Source organism: Bombina bombina, chromosome 3 (assembly GCF_027579735.1).
Source record: "Bombina bombina isolate aBomBom1 chromosome 3, aBomBom1.pri, whole genome shotgun sequence".
NCBI lineage: Eukaryota > Metazoa > Chordata > Amphibia > Anura > Bombinatoridae > Bombina > Bombina bombina.
The window spans coordinates 1,177,314,065-1,177,337,389 of record NC_069501.1 but is presented as its reverse complement, the minus strand read 5'-3'; the positions used below and the strand labels follow the sequence as shown (position 1 = coordinate 1,177,337,389).

Here is a 23,325-nt window from a genome sequence, read left to right as displayed (position 1 = left end):
GCCACTCATATCTGTACCTGATAGGGGACGTAACAGGGATTAAACTGATAAGAATAGTACTACTTGGGGGCGGAGCCGAGCCGTGCTGGTACATGGCTGCTTTTTGCTAAAGCTCCGGTGCTGTTATTGCTCAAAGAGAAGGAGATATCCTTATGGGGACCCTAAATTACACTCCGGTGTTCTTCTAACCCTCATGTCACAGCAGGGAGCATCCTAAACCTCTCATCTGTCCCTTCCATACCTACTCCTTCCCCAAGCTGTGGAAAAGACTTCACCCGCCACAGACACCCGGTCGCCATCTTGGCATAGGCCTCTCGCGGCACCCACTGCCCGGCATCCCCTGAGTGAGCACTCGGGACCCCACACGGCTACAGACCAACTCCAGCTCGCTTCCTTGGGTCTCCGGTCCTTGTTGCTGCGAGAACAGAGGAGGCGCACCTACCGATGCTATTAAACATCTGCTGCCGATCGGGCCCAGCCGCATCCGCGCACTATCCACGCGGCCCAGAGTCCCTGACAAGACTACACCGCTACCGGATCATTCTGCAGGCTCCGGGGTAAGAGTATCTTCCACACAAAGGCTACACAGTTGGAGAGGGCCCGGGTAGGAGCAGCCTTAGAACCTGAATAGGACACATAAAAGGGCAACCTCTACAACTATCAGCCCTCTTCCACACTTCACGGGTACTTTTAACCACAATAGGGGATAAACTCACAAGATCTGGGACTCCCCTTTGTCATCTTAAAACTGCTACCACTTTCACTCACAAATACCAGGACTTGGGCCTTCTGACACAGTCAGCCTTCCCGTCTGCTACCTCGTGGCTTCTGATATACATAGTGACAGAGATCTGCATAGCTTTACTCACAGATCCCTAATAATTCAGCTCCAGGGGGCTACTGAAACCAAGGATAAATCAATTTTTATCACCTCCCCTAGAAGTGGTGTATAATCCCAGTGACTCTGAAACTACCACACTTTCTGGCCCAGGATGTCTCAGCGCAAGGGCCCCAAATCAGATAAAATTAACAAGCCTGTTACTAACACGCCGTCAGTGTCAGCCTTTTTTCAGCCATCTGACCCAGGCCACACTGAGTCCTCTTTATCACAGGATCAATCCAGCACAGAGATGCAGTCAGATCTTACTCCTATGCAATATAAATCCCTACTCACTTTACCCTCACAAATAGCAGATCTCCCATCCAAATCTGACTTTGAATCACTGAAATCTTTTATAAAAGGCGAAATGAGGGATTTAAAGAAAGACTTAAATGATATGAGCTCTAGGCTTGATTACATAGAAGAAGGCCAAGAGGCGCTCAATTCCATGGTCAGTTCTAACACACAACAACTCTCAATACAAGATTCCATGGTACAGGCCCTACAAGAGAAACTAGAGGATCTTGATAATCGGGGGAGAAGGAATAACCTCAGAATCAGAGGCATACCTGAAGAAGTCCCTCCAGAGCAACTAAAATCTTATACGGCTGAGCTATTTCATTTCTTGAATCCCAGATTACCCCCCTTACAACCTGATGAGATTGAGCGGATTCATAGGGCGCTAAGACCACCATCCAAACCTCCTGCTCCACCCAGGGACGTGATAATGAGATTTCTCAGATTTACTACCAAAGATGACATCTGGCAATCAGCGAGAACCAGGCGCTCCATTTCCTATAAAGGTCATACTATACAAATTTTTCAAGATCTCTGCCCACAAACTATCCAGAGACGGAGAGAGGTCAGATTCCTTACTAAGGCCCTGCAAGATCACAACATCAAATACCGCTGGGGATACCCATTCAGCCTGATAATCTCCCATAATGGCTCTCAAATCATATACAAATCCTTCCAGGACTTAGACACTGTATCCAAGAAACTGAACATCAACATTGAGCCTCCAGACGAAGATGTCCTTGCGACCACCTCAAGACAACCAGACAGAGGGGGGGACAACCCCAAGGAACAGCGCCCTCAATGGAATAAAGTCAACTCTAAGAGAAGAAAAACCGACCCTGCACCCACTGGTTCCCCCGACCTGCGAAACCCTCCACAGCCGTGATCCTCTGCAACAAATATTAGACTCATATCACTAGCTAATGGTCTAGGGAGATCATGCTAAAACACAAGCTCAGGCTCCCACTTAATTGTTTCTGGACTATCTCTGGCCCTGGGTAATAGGGTAAGATTTCAATTCTTGTTTTTAAAGTTGTGGTTAGGGTAGTGTATGGTTCTTTTTTTTTTTTTTTTTTCCTTTTTCTTTTTCCACAGATTTCTGGACTTTCCCCATGACTACTGGGTGGTCTATAACTTGTTATGCCTTTTGATGAATGTATTTTGTACACTTAATGTTTATGCCATTTTTCAGATGTGCCGAGACCATGCCCAGACTGACCTAAACCTACTATCCCAATAACCAACCCTTCCTGTCCTCAATTCTCCCTCCCCCAAACCTCCCTCTCCTACCTTTTCACCTCTCCCTTTGGCTCCCTCCCTTCTAACATGGGTCCGCACCTGGTACTCCAACTTTAGATCTAAATTGCTTATTAGAGCTTTATGTAACACCAGTCACCCCCCGATTATGGTGTATAGTTCTAATTGTACACTTTTAGTTGGTTTAGCTAAGAATTTATGTTTGTACTTTATTTTGATGTTATTACATGCCATGTTTGTAACCTCTCATGCTCTCTACAAGATACCTTTCAAGTTTGCCTCAGTTTGCCTGTTAAAAATGTGCTTGTCATGCGTAATCTTTCATATCCCCAAACGTACCACTATAGATGGATAGGTCAAACTACAGAGTCCTATCTCACAATGTCAAGGGACTCAACATACCACAAAAGAGAACCATAGCCTTAAGGGATTATAAGAGACTTAGGTGTGACATTGTAATGTTGCAAGAGACCCACTTCAAAAGAGGTCGAGAACCTCGTGCCTCATTCCAGAAATTTGGTAATGCATACTTTTCCTCTGACAGCTCAAAACGTAATGGGGTGTGTATTATGATTAAAAAGAATTTTCCTTTTCAGGTCACGTCAATAGAAAAAGACAAAATGGGTAGATACTTAATTATCTCAGGACTTTTGCATAGGAAACTTATAACCCTAGTTAATATCTATGCCCCTAGCCTAGATGTCACCAGTTTCTTCCACCAGTTAGGCAACAAACTCTTAGAGTCAACTAGGGGTAGCTTGGTACTCGGAGGAGACTTTAACATTGCCCTAGACCCCACCATAGACTGCTCCTCTGGCAAGTCTGCTATTCCCTCCAAAACTTTAAAATTAATTAAGTCCAAATTGCATGCCCTGGCCATGCATGATATCTGGCGAATCCACCACCCGCATGACAAAGATTTCACTTTTTACTCCCACCCACATCAAAGTTACTCTAGGATTGATTACATACTAACAGATGTTACCAGCCTAATTCATGCACGTCACTCTGATATACATCCCATAACGTGGTCCGACCATGCTATGGTCAGTTGTACATTTAATCTCCCCATAGATACCAATAATCCCCGGACTTGGAGACTTGATGAGTCTCTTTTAAATGACCCAATGGCTAAGATTAACTTAACTAAGTCTATTGAAGAGTACTTTAGAACAAACACCACCCCAGATATTTGCCAACAGCATATCTGGAATGCCCATAAGTGTGTCCTCAGGGGCGAATTGATCGCTCTAAAGGCGGCTAAGACGAAACAACAACAACTCTACCTAACCTCCTTACTCACGGACTTAGACAAACTTCAGGAAATACATAAATTGTTCCCTAAAGACCGTTCCCTCCAGGACAGTTTAGAGCACAAACAGCAACAGCTCAACTGCTACCTTGGAAAGGAGGCCAAACGTAGTGCCTTATTTCTGAAAAAAACTTACTATGAAGGTGCCAACAAACAGGGTAAGCTGTTGGCAAGGCAGCTCAGACGGAAAGCTCTCAGTAGATACATTTTACATATCAAAGACGAAAAGGGACAAGACCGATACACATCTAACGACATAGCAGACAGTTTTAAACAATACTACAGCTCACTTTACAACCTGTCCTCAGAATCTCCTCCTCTTGCGAATTCCACTATTCTAAACTATCTATCTCAACTAAACTTACCCCAAATTAGTGAAGAACAAAAGGTCGACTTAGACGCTCCCATTTCCACTGACGAAATTAAACTAGCCATAAAATCATTGAAACCAGGTAAATCCCCAGGCCCAGACGGATTTGGTAACACTTACTACACATCCTTTAGAGACGTGCTAACACCACACCTCCTGGCTTATTTTCATAGCATAGATCAGGACAAACCCTTCCCACCGTCGGCCTTACAGGCCAACATCGCTCTGATACCAAAACCAAATAAACCTGTTATGTCCATCCCTAACTATAGACCGATTTCCCTCTTAAATACGGATATCAAACTTTTTGCCAAAATCATCGCTAACAGACTTAACTTAATCTTACCCCACATTATCCACAGAGACCAGGTTGGCTTCGTACCATTCAGAGAAGCAAGAGACAACACAGTGCGTAATATGCACTTGTTGTGGCATGCTAAGACTAACCTTACTCCCTCACTTTGGATTTCCACAGACGCTGAGAAGGCCTTCGACAGAGTCGGATGGCCTTTTCTTACTGCAACATTGAGGGCTTTCGGTCTTGGGGAGAAGACACTACATAGAATATTCGCGTTATACAACAAACCGAGCGCTAGGATAGCCCTTAACGGAATTCTATCTTCCCCGTTCCAGATAACAAACGGCACTAGGCAGGGCTGCCCCCTTTCCCCCTTACTTTTCACATGCCTTATTGAGACTTTGGCGACCAAAATTAGGTCTAATAAAAACATACGAGGTCTGACTGTAGGAGACGAAGAATACAAGATGTCACTCTTCGCAGATGACGTCATGTTTTCCTTAACTACCCCATCCGAGTCAATTCCACATCTACTTGTGGAGCTGGAGACATTCCGAGTTCTTTCCAACTACAAAATTAATCATGACAAATCCGAAATGCTGGGAGTGGCTATTAGCTCCTCACTGGCAAACTTGATCTCCAAAATATGCCCATTCAAATGGAACAAAGATTCCCTTAAATACCTGGGGATTCATTTAGCAGATAATTTTGATTTAATGTTCAAGCTGAATTATTCAGCTATAAAAACTGCTTTAGTTCGGGACCTTTCATCCTGGACAAGGAACCGTTTGTCCTGGTTAGGAAGGATAAACACAATCAAAATGAATGCCTTTCCCAGACTGCTATATATTATGCAGACCCTCCCCATCCAACTCCCTAACACATACATACCACAGATGCAGCAACTGTTTAGTTCATTCATCTGGAATAGGCGACCCCCCAGAATAAACAAACTCGTGATGTCCCGCTCCACAACTCAGGGAGGTCTAGGGGTCCCCGATATTGACTCGTACCATAGATCAATATTCCTCCAGAGGGTTCTTGACTGGAGGATTCACGGGAGTCACAAGAGGTGGGTTTCACTAGAAGAAAAACTTAACCCAGATTTTAATCTCCCCTCTTTGTGTTGGAACCCAGGCTTCCAAACCTCACTCAAACTAATTAAAAACCCGATCACACGAGAAACCCTGAAAGTATGGGATTCCACTAATAAGTCAAACCCATATATTTCCTCCTGCCCAGGCCCCTTAACATCATTGCTCCACAACGACGAGTTCACCCTCCCTCCCCTACCGAGTGACGCAGGAACACTCAACAAGAGTCATGACATCCCTCTGTGGTCCTTGACTAACAACGAACAGATAAAGACTCAAGAGCTATTAATAGACTCCGGTCAGAGCTGGGCCAAAAACTGGTTTTCATACAGAAGGGTACACCACTATCTCACAACTCACCCACAGCGTCTGAACTTGTTGCGACCACTTACCAACATTGAAAAACTATACACATCTTCACCTCCGATTAGGCACTGCCTTTCCCACATTTACAACATCGTCACCCAACTGCCCCCAGGCAACTTACCTCACTCCATAGAAATGTGGGAGAGGGAACTAGGAGTTATCATTACACCCCAGACAGCAACTAACATCTTTCATAATGTTAAATCCGCCTCCATGTCAGCCTCCATTAAGGAAATTAACTACAAGATATTACATGGCTGGTACCTGACCCCCAGGAGAATCCACAAACTCTTTCCAAAGTCCAATAACCGTTGTTGGAGGTGTGGCCACCATGGTAGCGGAATGAGTCATATGTGGTGGTGGTGCTCCCAGGTCCACTGGCTATGGCGTTCAGTGATCTCAGAGATAGAACAAATTTTTCAATTTACCCTCCCTCTGGACCCCCTGGTCTGGTTGTTAAACAAATCTATTAAACTGCCCCACCCCCACTTTACTCCCCTGTTAAAAATTATGAGAAACAGCTTAAAGGTATTAATTGCACTAAACTGGAGATCCCCCGATGTCCCTTCAGTGGCCACTTGGCGCAATAAGGTCTCAGACCTGATAGAACTGGAAGAATATGGTTCCTTTTTAACGGACAAGAGGGATCAATTTATAGAACTCCAAATTACTTGGGAAAATTATATTAAATCCGATACCCTAAAACAGGCCACCTGACAACGCTACGAGCTCTCTTGATTCAAAGCCCTGACAGACATTATCCATGTTTGAGTGCAATTTATGAAAGATGTCCCCAGGTAGACACGATTACACCACAGATTGAGCATTGAGATGGTATTACTACTGTTAGCATAGGCATATTAGGTTTTCCTTAGTTCAGTAAAAGTTTAAAACAAGATTCCAAGATGCACTATTCGCAAATTGTATTTTTTCTCTTTTTATGTATGATTGATTATGCGATTATTTTCATTGTAATTTTCATGTTTTGTTGATCTAACTGTATCACGGTCTCTTAATAAAAACATGTTGAAAAAAAAAGAATAGTACTACTTAACACACCACTCCTATCTGGTGGCACATTAGATTGCACGCGCAGTGCCCCAAATTTGAAGTAGGAGGACTGACCAAGCATCTTTTTCCATCTCCCGGTTCCTAAAATCGATGCCATATACACGTCCCCTGATAGGGGACGTAACAGGGATTAAACTGATAAGAATAGAACTACTTAACACACCACTCCTATCTGGTGGTACATTAGATTGCACGCGCAGTGCCCCAAATTTGAAGTAGGAGGACCAACCAAGCATCTTTTTCCATCTCCCGGTTCCTAAAATCGATGCCATATACACGTCCCCTGATAGGGGACGTAACAGAGATTAAACTGATAAGAATAGTACTACTTAACACACCACTCCTATCTGGTGGCACATTAGATTGCACGCGCAGTGCCCCAAATTTGAAGTAGGAGGACCGACCAAGCATCTTTTTCCATCTCCCGGTTCCTAAAATCGATGCCATATACACGTCCCCTGATAGGGGACGTAACAGGGATTAAACTGATAAGAATAGAACTACTTAACACACCACTCCTATCTGGTGGCACATTAGATTGCACGTGCAGTGCCCCAAATTTGAAGTAGGAGGACCGACCAAGCATCTTTTTCCATCTCCCGGTTCCTAAAATCGATGCTATATACACGTCCCCTGATAGGGGATGTAACAGGGATTAAACTGATAGGAATAGTACTACTTAACACACCTTATAATAACGCATATAATAACGAGAAAGGCAATGCAGAGAGAGGAGTCTGAAGAAGAGGAGTCAGAGGAGGAAGTTAGCTTTGAGGAGGTGGAAGACCAAACACAGCAGGCGTTCCAGGGGGCTTGTTGTCACCCTTGGGACCCTTGGTGTTGTACGTGGCTGGGTGGAGGAAGAGACCTTCAATGACATCAGTGAGGACAAGGAACGGGACATGGCTAGCTTGGTATCCAACCTTGTGCAAATGGGGAGTTTGCGGTTGTGCAAATGGACTGTTTGCGGTGTGTTAAAGGGACAGTCTAGGCCAAAATAAAATTTCATGATTCAGATAGAGCATGTAATTATAAACAATTTTCCAATTTACTTTTATCACCAATTTTGCTTTGTTCTCTTGGTATTCTTAGTTGAAAGCTTAACCTAGGAGGTTCATATGCTAATTTCTTAGACCTTGAAGCCCACCCCTTTCATATTGCATTTTAACAGTTTTTCACCACTAGAGGGTGTTAGGTCAAGTATTTCATATAGATAACACTGTGCTCGTGCACGAGAAGTTATCTGGGAGCAGGCACTGATTGCCTAGACTGCAAGTCTGTCAAAAGAACTGAAAAAAGGGGCAGTTTGCAGAGGCTTAGATACAAGATAATCACAGAGGTTAAAAGTATATTATTATAAATGTGTTAGTTATGCAAAACTGGGAAATGGGTAATAAAGGGATTATCTATCTTTTAAAACAATAAAAATTCTGGTGTAGACTGTCCCTTTAAACGGGGAGTTTGGTCTGTCACTGTGAAGCGGGCGTAACCCTTACACTACCTGATCGATACAACATCATACCTGATGTTTTAAAGCATGTTATTCCAAACAATTTAGGAATGTTAGGTGATTTATGCCCTTTATGGCTTAAAAACAGACTCTGCATCAACTATGTAATTTTCCATGAGAGTTTTGCCATGGATCCCCCTCCGGCATGCCACAGTCCAGGTGTTAGTCCTCTTGAAACAACTTTTCCATCACTATTGTGGCCAGAAAGAGTCCCTGTGGGTTTTAAAATTCGCCTGCCTATTGAAGTCTATGGCGGTTCGCCCGTTCGCGAACAGTTGTGGAAATTCGCGTTCGCCGTTCGCGAACCCAAATTTTTATGTTCGCGACATCACTACTTATCAGCATGAAAAATAAAATAAGGAGAAGAGCACTGCAAAGTTGAGAGTTCGGACACTCTGCGAACAGAAGAAATAGCAACAAGAAATAAAACTTTACAAGATAGTAACTTAATATCTAAGGAATGCATAGGTTCAAACGGAACCCCTTGAAGAACATTGAGAGCCAAATTAAGACTCCATGGAGGAGCAATAGGCTTAAACACAGGCCTGATCCTGACCAGAGCCTGACAAAAAGACTGAACATCTGGAACATCTGCCAGACGTTTATGTAACAAAATAGACAAGGCTGAAATCTGACCCTTTAAGGAACTTGTTGACAAACCCTTCTCCAAACCCTCTTGAAGAAAGGCTAAAATTCTCGGAATTCTAACTCTACTCCATGAGTAGCCCTTAGATTCGCACCAATAAAGATATTTACGCCATATCTTATGGTAAATCTTTCTAGTTACCGGCTTACGAGCCTGAACCAAGGTCTCTATGACCGCATCAGAAAAACCTAGTTTTGACAAAAGTAAACGTTCACTCTCCAAGTAGTCAGCTTCAGAGAAACTAGATTTGTAGACGAAAGGAACCTTGAATGAGAAGGTCCTTCCTCAATGGAAGTCTCCAGGGTGGCAGAGACGACATGTCTACTAGGTCCACATACCAAATCCTGCGAGGCCAGGCAGGAGGATCACTGGAGCCCTCTCCTGTTTGATTCGAGCCATGACCCGAGGAAGAAGGGCAAAACGGAGGAAAACAGGTATGCAAGCTTGAAGAACCAAGGGACCGTCAGAGCATCTATCAGTTCCGCCTGTGGATCCCTGGACCTCGACCCGTACCTCGGGAGCTTGGCATTCTGCCAAGATGCCATGAGATCCAACTCTGGTTGACCCCATTTGAGGATCAGACTTGAGAACACTTCTGGATGAAGTTCCCACTCGCCCGGATAGAAAGCCTGTTTGCTCAGAAATTCCACCTCCCAGTTGTCCACCCCTGGGATGTGGATTGCTGACAGGTGACAAGAGCGAGTCTCTGCCCACTGAATTATCTTGGTCACTTCGGACATCGTCAAGGAAACTCCTCGCTCCTCCCTGATGATTGATGTAAGCTACAGTCTTTATATTGTCCGACTGGAATCTGATGAACTGGGCCAAGGCTAACTGAGGCCCGGCCAGAAGAGCCTTGAAAATTGCTCTCAATTCCAGAATATTGATAGAAAGGAGAAACTCAGAATGAGTCCACACTCCTTGAGCCTTCAAAGAACCCCAGACGGTTCAGCATCCTAAAAGAGTGGCGTCTGTTGTCACAATCACCCAGGGCGGTCTGCGAAAGCAGGTTCCCTGAGAGAGACAACCACCATTGAAGAGAGTCCCTCGTCTCCTCTTCCATGATTATTTGAGGATACAATTCCGCATAATCTCCATTCCACTGTCTTAGCATGTTCAGCTGCAGAGGTCTGAGATGGAACCAAGCAAACGGGATAATGTCCATCATCATCACCATCAGTCTGATTACCTCCATACACTGAGCCACTAACGGCCTCGGAGTGGATTGGAGTATTCAACAGGTATTTATAATCCTTGATTTCCTGACTTCTGTCAAAAAAATCATCATTAGAACAGAATCTCTTAGAGTTTCAAGAAGGACACCCTTGTCCTTGGAACTAAAGAACTCTTTTCCAGATTTACCTTCCTACCCGTGAGCCCTCAGGAAGGATATGACAATGTCGGTATGAGACTTTGCTTGATGACAAGACGGCGCCTGGATTAGACTATCGTCTAGGTAAGGTGCTACCGCAATGCCCCGTAGTCTCAGGACCGCCAACAGAAACCCCAGAACCTTTGTGAAAATTCTGGGTGCCATGACTAAACCGAAAGGAAGAGCCACAAACTGGAAGTGTTTGTCTAGAAGGGCAAATCTTAGAAACTTGTGATGTTCCCTGTGGAATTGAAGCATGACGATATGCATCCTTCAAGTCCACCGTTGTCATGAATTGACCCTCCTGGATCAAAGGCAGAATAGTGTGAATAGTCTCCATCCTGAACGATGGGACTCTGAGAAACTTGTTTAGACTCTTGAGATCTAGGATTGGTCTGAAAGTTCCCTCCTTTTTGGGAACTACAAACAGATTGGAATAAAAACCTTGTCCTTGTTCCTGAATAGGAACTGGGATAATTACTCCCATGGAGGAGAGGTCTCTTACACAACATAAGAACGCCTCTCCTTTTATCTGGTTTGCAGACAACCTTGAAAGGAGAAACCTTCCTCGAGGAGGACAACCTTTGAATTCCAGTCTGTATCCCCGGGACACAATCTCTATAGCCCAGGGATCCTGTACATCTCTTACCCAAGCCTAAATGAAAAAGGAAAATCTGCCCCCTACCAGATCCATTTTTTTTGTCCTGGATCGGAGGCATACCCTTCATGCTGTCCTAGATTCAGCAGCAGGCTTCTTGGATTGTCTCCCCTTGTTCCATGACTGGTTGGGTCTCCAAGTAGGCTTGGGTTGGAAATAGTTTCCGTCCTGTCTGGGGGAGGAAATAAAAAAATTTCCCTTAAAGTTTTGAAAGGAATGAAAATTACTTTGTCATCCCTTTAGCTTGTTTCTCTTATCTTGAGGAAGGAGATGACCCTTACCTCCAGAAATATTGGAAATAATTTCCTTCAGACCAGGTCCAAACAAGGTCTTTCTCTTGTAAGGAATTGCCAGAAGCTTAGATTTGGAGGGTACATCCGCAGACCAGTGCTTTAACCATTAAGCTCTGCGGGCTAAAATAGAAAACCACGAACTCTTTGTTACCAATTTAGTAATTTGCAAAGAAGCATCAGTAATAAAGGCATTAGCTAGTTGCAGCACCTTAATCCTAGCTTGGATTTCCTCAAAAGAGGTTTCAGTTCTGAGGGACTCAGACAGAGCGTCAAACCAGTCATTTGCTGCACTAGTAACCGTAGCAATGCATGCAGCAGGCAGCAACAGTAACCTCTGTTGAACATAATCCTCTTAAGTAATCCTTCCAACTTCTTGTCCATAGGATCTTTAAAAGCACAGCTATCCTCAATAGGAATAGTCGTACGATTGGCCATAGTGGAAACAGCTCCTTCCACTTTAGGGACCGTCTGTCAAGTTTCCTTTATAGCATCCGCTACAGGAAAAATCTTCTTGAAAACAGGGGATGGAGAAAAAGGAATACCTGGTCTATCCCATTCCTTAGAAATAATCTCTTAAGTCTTCTTAGGTACTGGAAAAATATCTGAATACGAGGGAACTTCAAAATATCTATCCATTTTGCACAACTTCTCAGGAGCCACTACTACTGTAAAGTCACAATCATCTAAAGTTGCTAATACCTCCCTGAGTAACATACGGAGGTGTTCTAACTTAAACCTGAAAGAAACCACCTCTGATCTGTTAAAGGTGCTGAATTTTCAGAATCAGAAACTTCACCCTCTGATAAAAATTCTGAACCCTCTAACTCAGGTCCCTGAGAGGGTATATTCGAAAATGATACCATTGCGTTAGCAACCTCACTGACCCCATGGTTACTCTTTCTTTTAAGCCTGCCTTGAAACATAGGAAGGGCAGATAAAGCGTCTGAAAACATAGCCCTCCATTAAAGTTATTCCAGCCGAAGCTAGAACAGGAGTACAGGGCACTGCTTGAGCGTGCAGTAATTCCTGGGACATTTGGGGAGACAGCTGCGGCATACTCTGAATCTCATCCTGAGACCCCTGAGAAAAAACCCGCCTTAGAAGAGGTTTACTCATGAAACATCTTTTCCTTTAAAACTTAAGGCCCTCTCAACAGAAGAGGGACAAAAAAAGGAGTAGGTGGTTCATACCCTTACCTCCCCTGAGCATTCAAGCACATAGAGCAAATACCAGATTGATTAGCTCCTATGTCCATCTCAAATCACAGAAAAAAAATTAAACAGTAAAAAAGTATTTTTTTCTTTTCTTTTTTTTTCTTTTTAATGCACTACTGTGTCTTTAAAGCATAAAAAACATTACCTTAGAAAAACTCACTCCCAATGGGTAATAATTTGAGATATAAGGAATTAAATTTCAACGTTATTAGAAATATCGAACCTGTACCTTTAAATTTTAAACGTTAATCTTTTTGTCTGCTAGATTACATTATTTGTACATCAAAAACATAATTCCAGACAACTTTACACCTCAGCAGCCTGCTGAGGTGCCTACCTGCCCACCAACAACCGTCTATCTTCTAACAGAAAAAACGGACTCTGATGCCAGATGTAAGCAGTAAGCACTACCATCGCCTGTCTAATTTTTCCAATCACCAGACATGCGGTAATAGAGCCCCATGCGATCTCTAACTCAACATGGGCTGTAGTCAGGAAATGGAAGCGCGTGAAAATATGCCCCGCCCATGGTGGGCGTCATCTTAATTGCCTCAAAAAACCATCAGGGATGCCATAAGTATGCTATATCCCCTAATAAAGTGTAAGCTGTCTCCCCACAAAAGCCCCAGTTCCTGTACAATGCTGCCAATATTAAACCCCTTTTGAAGAGAAAGTAGGCGTTTATTGTCCCAGAGCTGCGCTGCAGCTTGTAACAAGTGTTAAAAGTTAAGTGCCATAATCACTCTGCTATCCTCTCCAGAATGAATAAAATAGCACTTACCTCAATGCTGCCCGACAGCAGGACAGTCCTTCAGGTGTAAGAGGTCCTTTTCTCCCTTCCATAGCCCTGTGGAAGCAGATGAGCCTGAGTTACCATGCGCTTAGGCTATCTATAATGGGGCAGCAACATGTTTAGGAGGCGCAGTGAGAATTATGTCCCACTAGTTCCTAATGCTTTAAAGCCCCCACAAGCCCTGCTGTAGAGACTGATCAGGTATAGGCTACATCCCAGGTCAAAGTAGCACTCTCTGGCACTACTTAAAAAATAACAAACTCTTGATTGAAAAATCTTTTCTAACACCTCACTTTGCCATCTCCTATAACTAACGCAGGCAAAGAGAATGACAGGATTGGTGGGGAAGGGAGGAGCTATTTAACAGCTTTGCTGTGGTGCTCTTTGCCGCCTCCTGCAGACCAGGAGGTGAATATCCCATAAGTAATGAAGATGATCCGTGGACTATGATTACGGCTATACCTTGACATAACATGTAAGACTTATTCGTCTCTCCTATCATTCCTTGATGTTACCTCCATATACTTTTTATGTAACTGGACTTGGATCCTGAATAAAGTTTGGATTTTATCTACTCAAAGTGGCGACTTTCTGGACTTATTTTTTTCATGATCCGCGGACTCGTCATGTCCTTAAGAGGAAAAAAACTTTTTAAAATAAAAAGTCTAAAGTATATTAAAATGCAAAGCACAAAGTGTTAAAGTAAGAAAACTGATGAGTATTTGTAATTTTAAAGTCTGATATCGACAGGGTCACATTAACCATTATTTGAAGAAGAAAAAATGCTGCTATATAATGCAAGATCTCAATTGTGTATTGGCTTATTTTTTGTAGAGTAAATTGTGCCGTTTCCTTGATAACTCAAGTTTATGGGAAGAGGGACTTAGTGCGGCCTTGCTTCCCAACCTCTAGATGATAGTGTGCCTGAGGCTTTCACTTGAGTGAAAAATGTTTACCTTTAACTTGTAATATGAGCACAAGAAAAAGAGCGATATTGATTTAACTGGAGCGGTGTTAGTGCTCAATAGGGGTAATATTTTTGCTCTCCACTTGTAATCTAGCCCCTGATGTATAATTAATTAAGATGATCCAATTTTTACATCAACCACTAGAAGGTCACTCATTTGAAAGTGATATTAGTTTTCATTATTATATAATCATATTGGTGTATAAGTTAATATATAATAAAATATGCCTATCGCTCTGTTCCTAGAGCTGCACTGGGTCTTTCTGACCTTTGTCTGGTACATCTTATTCCTGCCTATAAGCAGACACTTAAAGGGACATTAAACCCACATTTTTTCTTTCATGATTCAGATAGAGAATACCATTTTAAACAACTTTCTAATTTACTTCTATTGTCTAATTTGCTTAAATCTCTTTATATTCTTTCCTGAAAAGCATATCTAGATAGTCTCAGTAGCTTCTGATTGGTGGTTGCACATAGATGCCTCATGTGATTGGCTTACCAATGTGCATCGCTATTTCTTTAACAAAGGATATCTAAAGATTGCAGCAAATTAGATAATAGAAGTAAATTAGAAAGTTGTTTAAAATTGTATTCTCTATCTGAATCATGAAATAAAAACTTTGGGTTTAATAGCCCTTTAAATCTGCTAAGCCTGCAGTTAGGTTTGTTAACAAAACATATTTGTTTACAAGATAGAAGGAATGAAAAATAAATAATAAAATAAATACATTTCTCTAGCTCCTAAAAACAGATCTGTTACTCTTTCCATGATTTAGAGAAATTAACACTTTAGATTAAAGCAAAAATATGACACCACTAATGTCTGTCAAATACAGTTTTATTTTTTTTATGAAACATATGAATAAATAGTAATTAAAATAGGAAAGTATAATTAAGGCTTAACAATGAATAATTTTGTATTATATGTGTATTAAAGGTATTTGTGTTAATATCAAAGGGTTCAATACTTTTTTTTTGTAAGAACAGTATTTACAAACATAGAAAATGTAAAAAAATAAAGTAAGAGGTTTAAATGTTATTGATACAATAGTGTATTATTGTTGAAAAAACTAACTTGGCACTTGCAAATAACATATCAAAAACAAGTATGTTTTCTGAAATACAAAGATGCAAAAAAAAAAAAAAAAAATTTAGGACCTTAAGATCTAAAAACAGAACTAAATTTACATGGCTTCTAAATATGATATAATTTCTTTTGCATATGAAAGGTGAACCAATAAGTGTATATATAACTTATGTTTGATAACATACTTATAAATACTATTTTAACAAAAAAAAAATTACAAAAAGTTTGCAAAACAAAAGCTTTTAACATTTAGAAATAAGGGAGAAGGCACCCCCCCCAAAAAAAATAATAATAAAAAATAATAATAATAAAAAATAATAATAATAAAACATGTGCAAGAAATATATACATCAATTATCTGTTCTACCTTATTTTAGGGTTGTAATATTAATGTCAATGACTACTCAAGCTGATGACAATGACAGATGTTTTATCATACGCAATTTAACGAACAATATTCATTTAATAATTATTATTAAAAACGAATGAATAAAATGAAATAGATTCAGAATTCTAACAAAGAGGCTTTGCCAGACACAAGCATTATTGTAGATGAATTAATTTTGGCCAGCAAAAATAAGCCTAAATATTTAATAGCAGCTGTAATTCACAGAAATCACCAGATGGCAGTGCTTTGTGCTTAAATTTACTGTAAAGTCAAAATTTAACTTTCATGATTCAGATAAAAGTACATTGGAAAACTCTTAAAAATAGCATGTTCTATAATTAAATTAGCTTTGTCCTCTCTGTATCCTTTATTGAAAAATCAGCTCCAGAGAAGCAATGCATGAGCCAATGAAGAAAAGCATATAAGTGAAGCCACCAATCACCAGTTAGCTTCCAGTAATGAATTTCTGCTTCTGAGCATACCTAGGTATACTCTTAAACAAAGAATGAAGCAAATTTATAAAGAGAAGCGAATTGGAAAGTTGGTTAAAACAGCATGTCCTATCTGAATCACAAAAGTAAAATTTTTACTTTACTGTCCCTTTAAAGAGACATTAAACACTAAATAAATGCTAGATAGAATGATGCATTTAAAGAAAAGATTAGTCTGAGATGTGTTTTATTAGCTGTTTATATATTGACAAATTAAGTGTAAAGTTTTAGTGTCTATAAAACAATTGGAGTTGCCATGTTGTTAATTAGGTTACCGTCTCCACTGTGGCCAATTAGGGACAGTTATAAATAACTAGAGTGGCTGTGTGACATATAACAGTGTCCTGCGCTTCCATTTCTAACAAGAACTGAAAAACTCACAATTTTAGAATGGAATTACAGGAAAAGTGGACAAAATAAATAATGAAAGTATATTGCAGAGTTTTTTTATACATATGATTTATCATTTTATATTACCACCTCAAAGTGTTTAATGTCCCTTTAATGCTATACAATGTAATAGTGAAATGAGTGTAAAGCAGGTGGCTTTTGGTGTTAATTGTTATGTTTAAGTGGTGAGTGTAATAAAACACTCTAATTTGCTAGTGTATTTTATTAGTAAATGGTGATTCAGATAGGATAGTCATAACAAAATCTTTGTAATCTACTTATGTTATCAAATGTATCTGTTTTTCTTGGTATCTTTAGTTGAAATATAGCACTTTTCCATGAAAGCATACTAAGGTATGCACAATAGCTTCAACAAAGGATACCAAGAGAAAATGATCAATTTGAAATGGATTTATTTTTAAATTGTAGGCACTATCTGAATCATAACATTTCACTTTGACTTCTGTGAGTTTTCAAAGGCTCAAGACTGTTAAAATAAATCAGTCCAAAAACGTTGCTGCTAAAAATCTGTTTTATGATGGACTGGAATAACGCTCTTAAATTCTATCAATGCAAAATATTAGTGAAGGTTACTTAGTATGCAGCTACTCAAAAAAATATACAATATGCAGGTTTTCCAATGGCTTGGAACTGGCTGAAACTTGGACACCGCACGAAAAAGCCTATGCAATTTAAATATTCTTATAGTATAATATACACCAAGTTCAGGAATAATTATATTGCAACCAAAAAGCACTATATTTGTTATTGAATTAAATCATGTAAATGGATTATTATTAAAGGGACACTGAACCCAATGTTTTTCTTTTGTGATTCAGATAGAGCATGCAATTGTAAGCAACTTTCTAATTTACTCCTATTATCAATTTTTCTTCGTTCTCTTGCTATCTTTATTTGAAAAAGAAGGCCTATAAACTTTTTTTCTTGGTTCAGGACTCTGGACAGCACTTTTTTATTGATAGATGAATTTGAACACCAATCAGCAAGGACAACCCAGGTTGTTCACCAAAAATGGGCCGGCATCTAAACTTACATTCTTGCATTTCAAATAAAGATACAAAGTGAATAAAGAACATTTGATAATAGGAGTAAATTAGAAAGTAAAATGTTATGCTCTATCTGAATCACAAAAGAAAAAATTTGGGTTCAGTGTCCCTTTAAGTTGTATTATAATTATGAATAAAGGATATTCCAATACAGTTGGTATAACAAGTATAAACAGGTAATCTTGAAACCAGGGAAGGGTTCATCAAATTTCTACAAGACTGATATGGGACAGCACTCACAGATGCATCATACTGTATATATAGGAGGGGTTTCATTATTTAACAAAATGAGGGCAAGGAGGAACATATAGGGGGACCATAGTGTAAAGGAATCGGGAAAATAAACCCAGATAAAAAAGCAAAGTGAGAAGACAGGGGCTTTAGCAAAATACTAATGTGAAGGAAAAAGTGACTTGTGCAAACAACTGTGATAAACCTCTTTTCGCTTACGCACAACTGTTAGCGCTCCATTAGTAATCTAGCCCTTAGTGTCATATTGCCTTGTTTTACAGTCTAAGGACCTACTCCTTAAAAAAACCTCTTGGATATAGTTTATGTTATTTCTGTGAGTAGTTATGGATGGATAGAAATGAGCGTTTACACTGATTAAGCAATTGCTTATTTAATGATATCCCTAGAAAAGTATCACTTTCAGCAAACTAATTGTATAGACCAATTTTATTCTTTACGGTTCATTTGGGAGGGATTTCTGTTATCCCCTAATAATTAGGACTGCACAATTCTCTTTCTTGAAGGTAGGCTTAAAGGGACAGTCTAGGCCAAAATAAACTTTCATGATTCAGATAGAGCATGTAATTTTAAACAATTTTCCAATTTACTTTTATCACCAATTTAGCTTTGTTCTCTTGGTATTCATAGTTGAAAGCTTAACCTAGGAGGTACATATGCTAATTTCTTAGACCTTGAAGCCCACTTCTTTCAGATTGCATTTTAACAGTTTTTCACCACTAGAGGGTGTTAGTTCACGTATTTCATATAGATAACACTGTGCTTGTGCACGAGATGTTATCTAGGAGCAGGCACTGATTGGCTAGACTGCAAGTCAGTCAAAAGAACTGAAAAAAGGGGCAGTTTGCAGAGGCTTAGATACAAGATAATCACAGAGGTTAAAAGTATATTATTATAACTGTGTTGGTTATGCAAAACTGGGAAATGGGTAATAAAGGGATTATCTATCTTTTAAAACAATAACAATTCTGGTGTAGACTGTCCCTTTAATGTTGGGGGAATGAGACTAAATATTGAATTATAATTATTGTATTTTGACAATAAATATTTATTTTTGAGTATATTGAAATGCCTAAATTGCTTTACTGCGTAGGTGTATGTATTGAGAAGACATGTTTCTTTAAATCATAAAGTACCCTTTATGTTTTTTTTATTCTGTCTTTGAAAATTGAATTTGACCTCTTTGGCTGACAGTAACGCACGTAAACAGAAGTGATTTGGCCCCTTGATTGCGCCACACTTCTTTCTGTCCCATAGTTGTAATGCTTTGAGATATAGGAGACCTTTTAGATTTAACCAACACTCAGAGACTTTAAAATACTGGACATTTAAAGGGACAGTCAACTGCAAAGTTTTATTGTTTAAAAAGATAAATAATCCCTTTATTACCCATTCCATAGTTTTGCACAGCTAACACGGTTATATTAATATACTTTTTTACCTCTGTGATTACCTTGTACCTAAGCCTCTGCAGACAGCCCCTTATCTCAAGGCTATTTATTTATCTTCTATTAACTTGCATTTTAGCCAATTAGTGCTGAGTCATGTACAACTCTACATGAGTGAACACAATGTTATCTATATGGCATACATGAATTAGCAGTGTCTTGTTGTGAAAAGCTAATAAAAATGCATGAGATAAGAGTCAGTTTATAGTGGCCTAGAAACCGGCAGAAATTTAGAGGTTTAAATGTTATAAAATATATTAATATAACAATGTTGATTGTGTAAAGGTGGGGAATGGGTAGTAAAGGCATTATCTATATTTTCAAACAATAACACTTTTGGTGAATACTGTCCTTTTAAGTGAAGATTTTACTGTACAGCCTGCTAAAACACTGGACTGTGCTGCTGAATACCGGACACCTGGCAACCCTACAAGACAGCTGGTCTTAAAGGGACACTCAGGTCAAATAAAATTTTCATGATTCAGATACAGCATGTCATTTTAAACAACTTTCCAATTTACTTCCATTTAAAATAATATGCACATTCTTTTATATTTACACTTTTTGAGTCACCAGCTCCTACTGAGCATGTGCAAGAATTCACAGACTATAAGTATATGCATTTGTGATTGGCTGATTGCTATCACATGGTACAAGGGGAGTGGAAATATACATAACTTTGAAATTTGTTAGAAAAAAATCTACTACTTATTTGAAATTCAGAGTAAATGCTATTGCATTGTCTTGTTATCTTGCATTTCTTGATTATGCGAATCTACTGTGTTTACTGGTCCTTTAACTTTTAAAACAACTTAGCAAGCACAGTAATATCGATCTGTGAGCCACATAGAATTATAGGGACAGAGAACTGTAAACACAAAACATACCAAGCATATTAAAAGGATTATTTAAATGTTAGAATATTATTGCATGAAAAGGTTTAAGTTAAAGCTTTTTATTTTGATTTTGAGGTTAAAAAGGGCAGTAACTTGGCCACATGATGGCTTGATTGCTCAATGGCTGCTTTGCAGTTCTCCTAATGCTTTATTGGTAGACATAGCGACATACCTCAAAAGCAGAAAAAAATCTTGTAAAAGAACAACCTATTTACGTAAACAAACAAAAAAACATTATGCATTTGTGATGCACCAAATGAAGAAAAAATACTTTTGTGTCCTTTAAAAGGATTTATACCTACTTCACTGAACTGTGAGAAAACTACAGCTATACCCAGGAGCCTTCTTGTTTACCTCCCTTACTGATACTGCAAGTCTCATTATACATATCAATATACACAATAAATAAATTATATTCCAAAATGCACTGCTACGGGCCAAGTAAAATTAATACATTTTGCATTTCTTTAGATACTGTTTGTCTTGCCTTCTTATCAGAAAATTTAGAAAACATTTCTAATTTCTTTTCCTTTTTTTGTATTCAGAAAGGGTGCGTATAGTTCTGTTGGATCTTGCAGTAAAAGCTTACAGGACAAACAAACTGTACTACTTAGCTATTTGTCATTACTGAGTAAATAAAAAACCCATATTGAAAATGTGCAAGGTAAAATACCTTAAATAGCATTGGTGTAAATAAAAAAAAGAATTAGTCTGATAATGCATGGTAATGATATAGTTTTGAAGAAGGCATTTAGTACTTCATTATTCCAGAAACTTAGATACATCTTCCCAATCAGATTTCAGGAATGGTTTCTGAAAATTTCATCTAAGTTGATGTCTTTCATCCAATCATCATTATTATTACCCGTTTTGAGTAATGCATCAATAAAATCAGAGTCACCGCTAAGGGCTGACCCTAATCCGTTATTTTGTGAAAGGAAATCAAAGGAACCCAAATCATTATTAGTATCGGTACCTGAAAAAGTTGGAGAAACCTGATTGGAAGATGTAAATGTATTTGGGGTCATGGAGCCACCAGCTTGGTTAGGCAAAACTGGTGGTCTCATTTGAGTCTGTCCAATGTTGAAGGATCTTATTGATTCCATTGTCTTCCCACTTGTTGACTGGCTCATTTGAGATACAGTTTTTATTTGTTCACCTTGTGATAGTTGACTGGAAGGAGCACGTTGAGAAAAATGCTGGTTACTCAGCATACCCTGAAAAGATGCATTAGAAAATTGATTATTGTTGGGGAAACAAATTGTATCATGCTTTTTCGCATCTGGTGGAACCCAGTTTTGTGGAGAAGGAGAGTTCATTACAATGTTTGATGGTCTTTGACCTGACATATTTAATCCCTGGCTTGCATTAGGTCTGAATGGTGGAGGATTCATTCCAGATCCTGACGAAAAAGTTGGCCGATTTTTTCCATGTGCAACATTTGATTGGCATGGTAAAATGTTATTATTCTGAGCTGCTCCATTTTGATTTGGACTGGTTTGCTGCATTTGGTTCACATCGGGATTCACATTATACATTGCTTGTTGAGGGCAAGGAATATTACCATATACGTTTTGAGCTCCCTGAAGTGAAGCCATTCTAGAAGCAAGGTTTGATGGCGAATTGACTGAATTATGTGGCGAGACAGAATTTGAAATAGGTGGGTTGGAGCTCACACCTACAGTTGGCAAACCACCTGAAAAAAAAATAGTGAGGTGAAAATTAAAACACACAAATGCACATACTGTTAATATTTAGTACATTTAACATAATTATTAAAATCAGACTTAAAACTTTTTTTTAAAACAGATGCTTATTAGCTGCATATTTTCTTAGTAATTTATGATACATCATTTTGGCTGCCATTTTTTCTTCTTTGACGAGTAAATCAGAGTCTGTCATGGAACACTTGTATAAATAAAAAATGTATTAAGCATTTTCTGTTTTTACTTACTAACATTCCTACAAGAAACCTTTCATTTGCTTTGGCAGCAACCAGGACTGATTTAACAAATACTGCCGAGTATTGATTAAAAAGCAGATGAAGTTAGCCAATGAAAATGTCATATAGCGGGTTGTGACAAATCAAACAGAAAATATTACTTGTCTCTTTCAAAAGTTCAGTTTCATCAGCATTTTATTGTCAAGGCTTAAAATCCTATTTAGGGCCAGATTGCAAGTGGAGCGTTATTTAACTGAGCTAGAAGTTATCTTTTTGCGCGTCGGGTTGCGCTCGTATTAGAAGTTGAAAGTTAAAAGTTTTCAATTGCAATCTTACCTGACGCACGTAAAAAGCTGAATATTGTGCGCGCGATAAACTATTACCCCATTGAAGTGAATGGAGCAAACCTGATTACATATTCTCAAGTGCGCTAAACTGACATGAAAATATGAATATTTCACATTCCAATGTTCTTACTGTACAAGAATATGTATTATTTATTCATAAATACATATTTCTACATATATCTGATGTTGTTTTTGCACAGTTAAGTGCACTCTCACTCCATTCCAAACAACTTGAGGGTGCTTGAGTGGATATTATATTAAATAAATACAATGGACCCAGCACTCTTCATCTGTGTATTTATTAGTAACATTTCAGGGAACAAACTAACGTCACAAATACACAGATGAAGAGTGAGTGCTGGGTCCGTTGTATTTATTTGATATTATATATATATATATACAGTATATATATACAGTATATATATATATATATATATATATATACACACACATGATTATATATATATATATACAGACATATATAGGAATATATATTTATAAATACATAGAACATATTCTGCTATGTGCAAAGCATTGGAATGTGAAATATTTACAGTAAATACACAGTAGAACACTTTATTAAAAATGAATATTGCATCAATATGTTTTTACATGTTTT

The 23,325-nt window shown here is 39.0% G+C and overlaps 1 protein-coding gene across 1 annotated transcript in view; it reads right to left on the bottom strand.

The window, feature by feature from the left end:
* Positions 1-15,221: 15,221 nt before the first annotated feature.
* Positions 15,222-23,325, bottom strand: part of MAML2 (mastermind like transcriptional coactivator 2) — a 152,548-nt gene continuing 144,444 nt past the window's right edge. The window contains 1 exon segment of the mRNA XM_053705590.1: positions 15,222-22,113. Coding sequence (XP_053561565.1) covers positions 21,218-22,113 — 896 coding nt within the window. The 3' untranslated portion in view covers positions 15,222-21,217.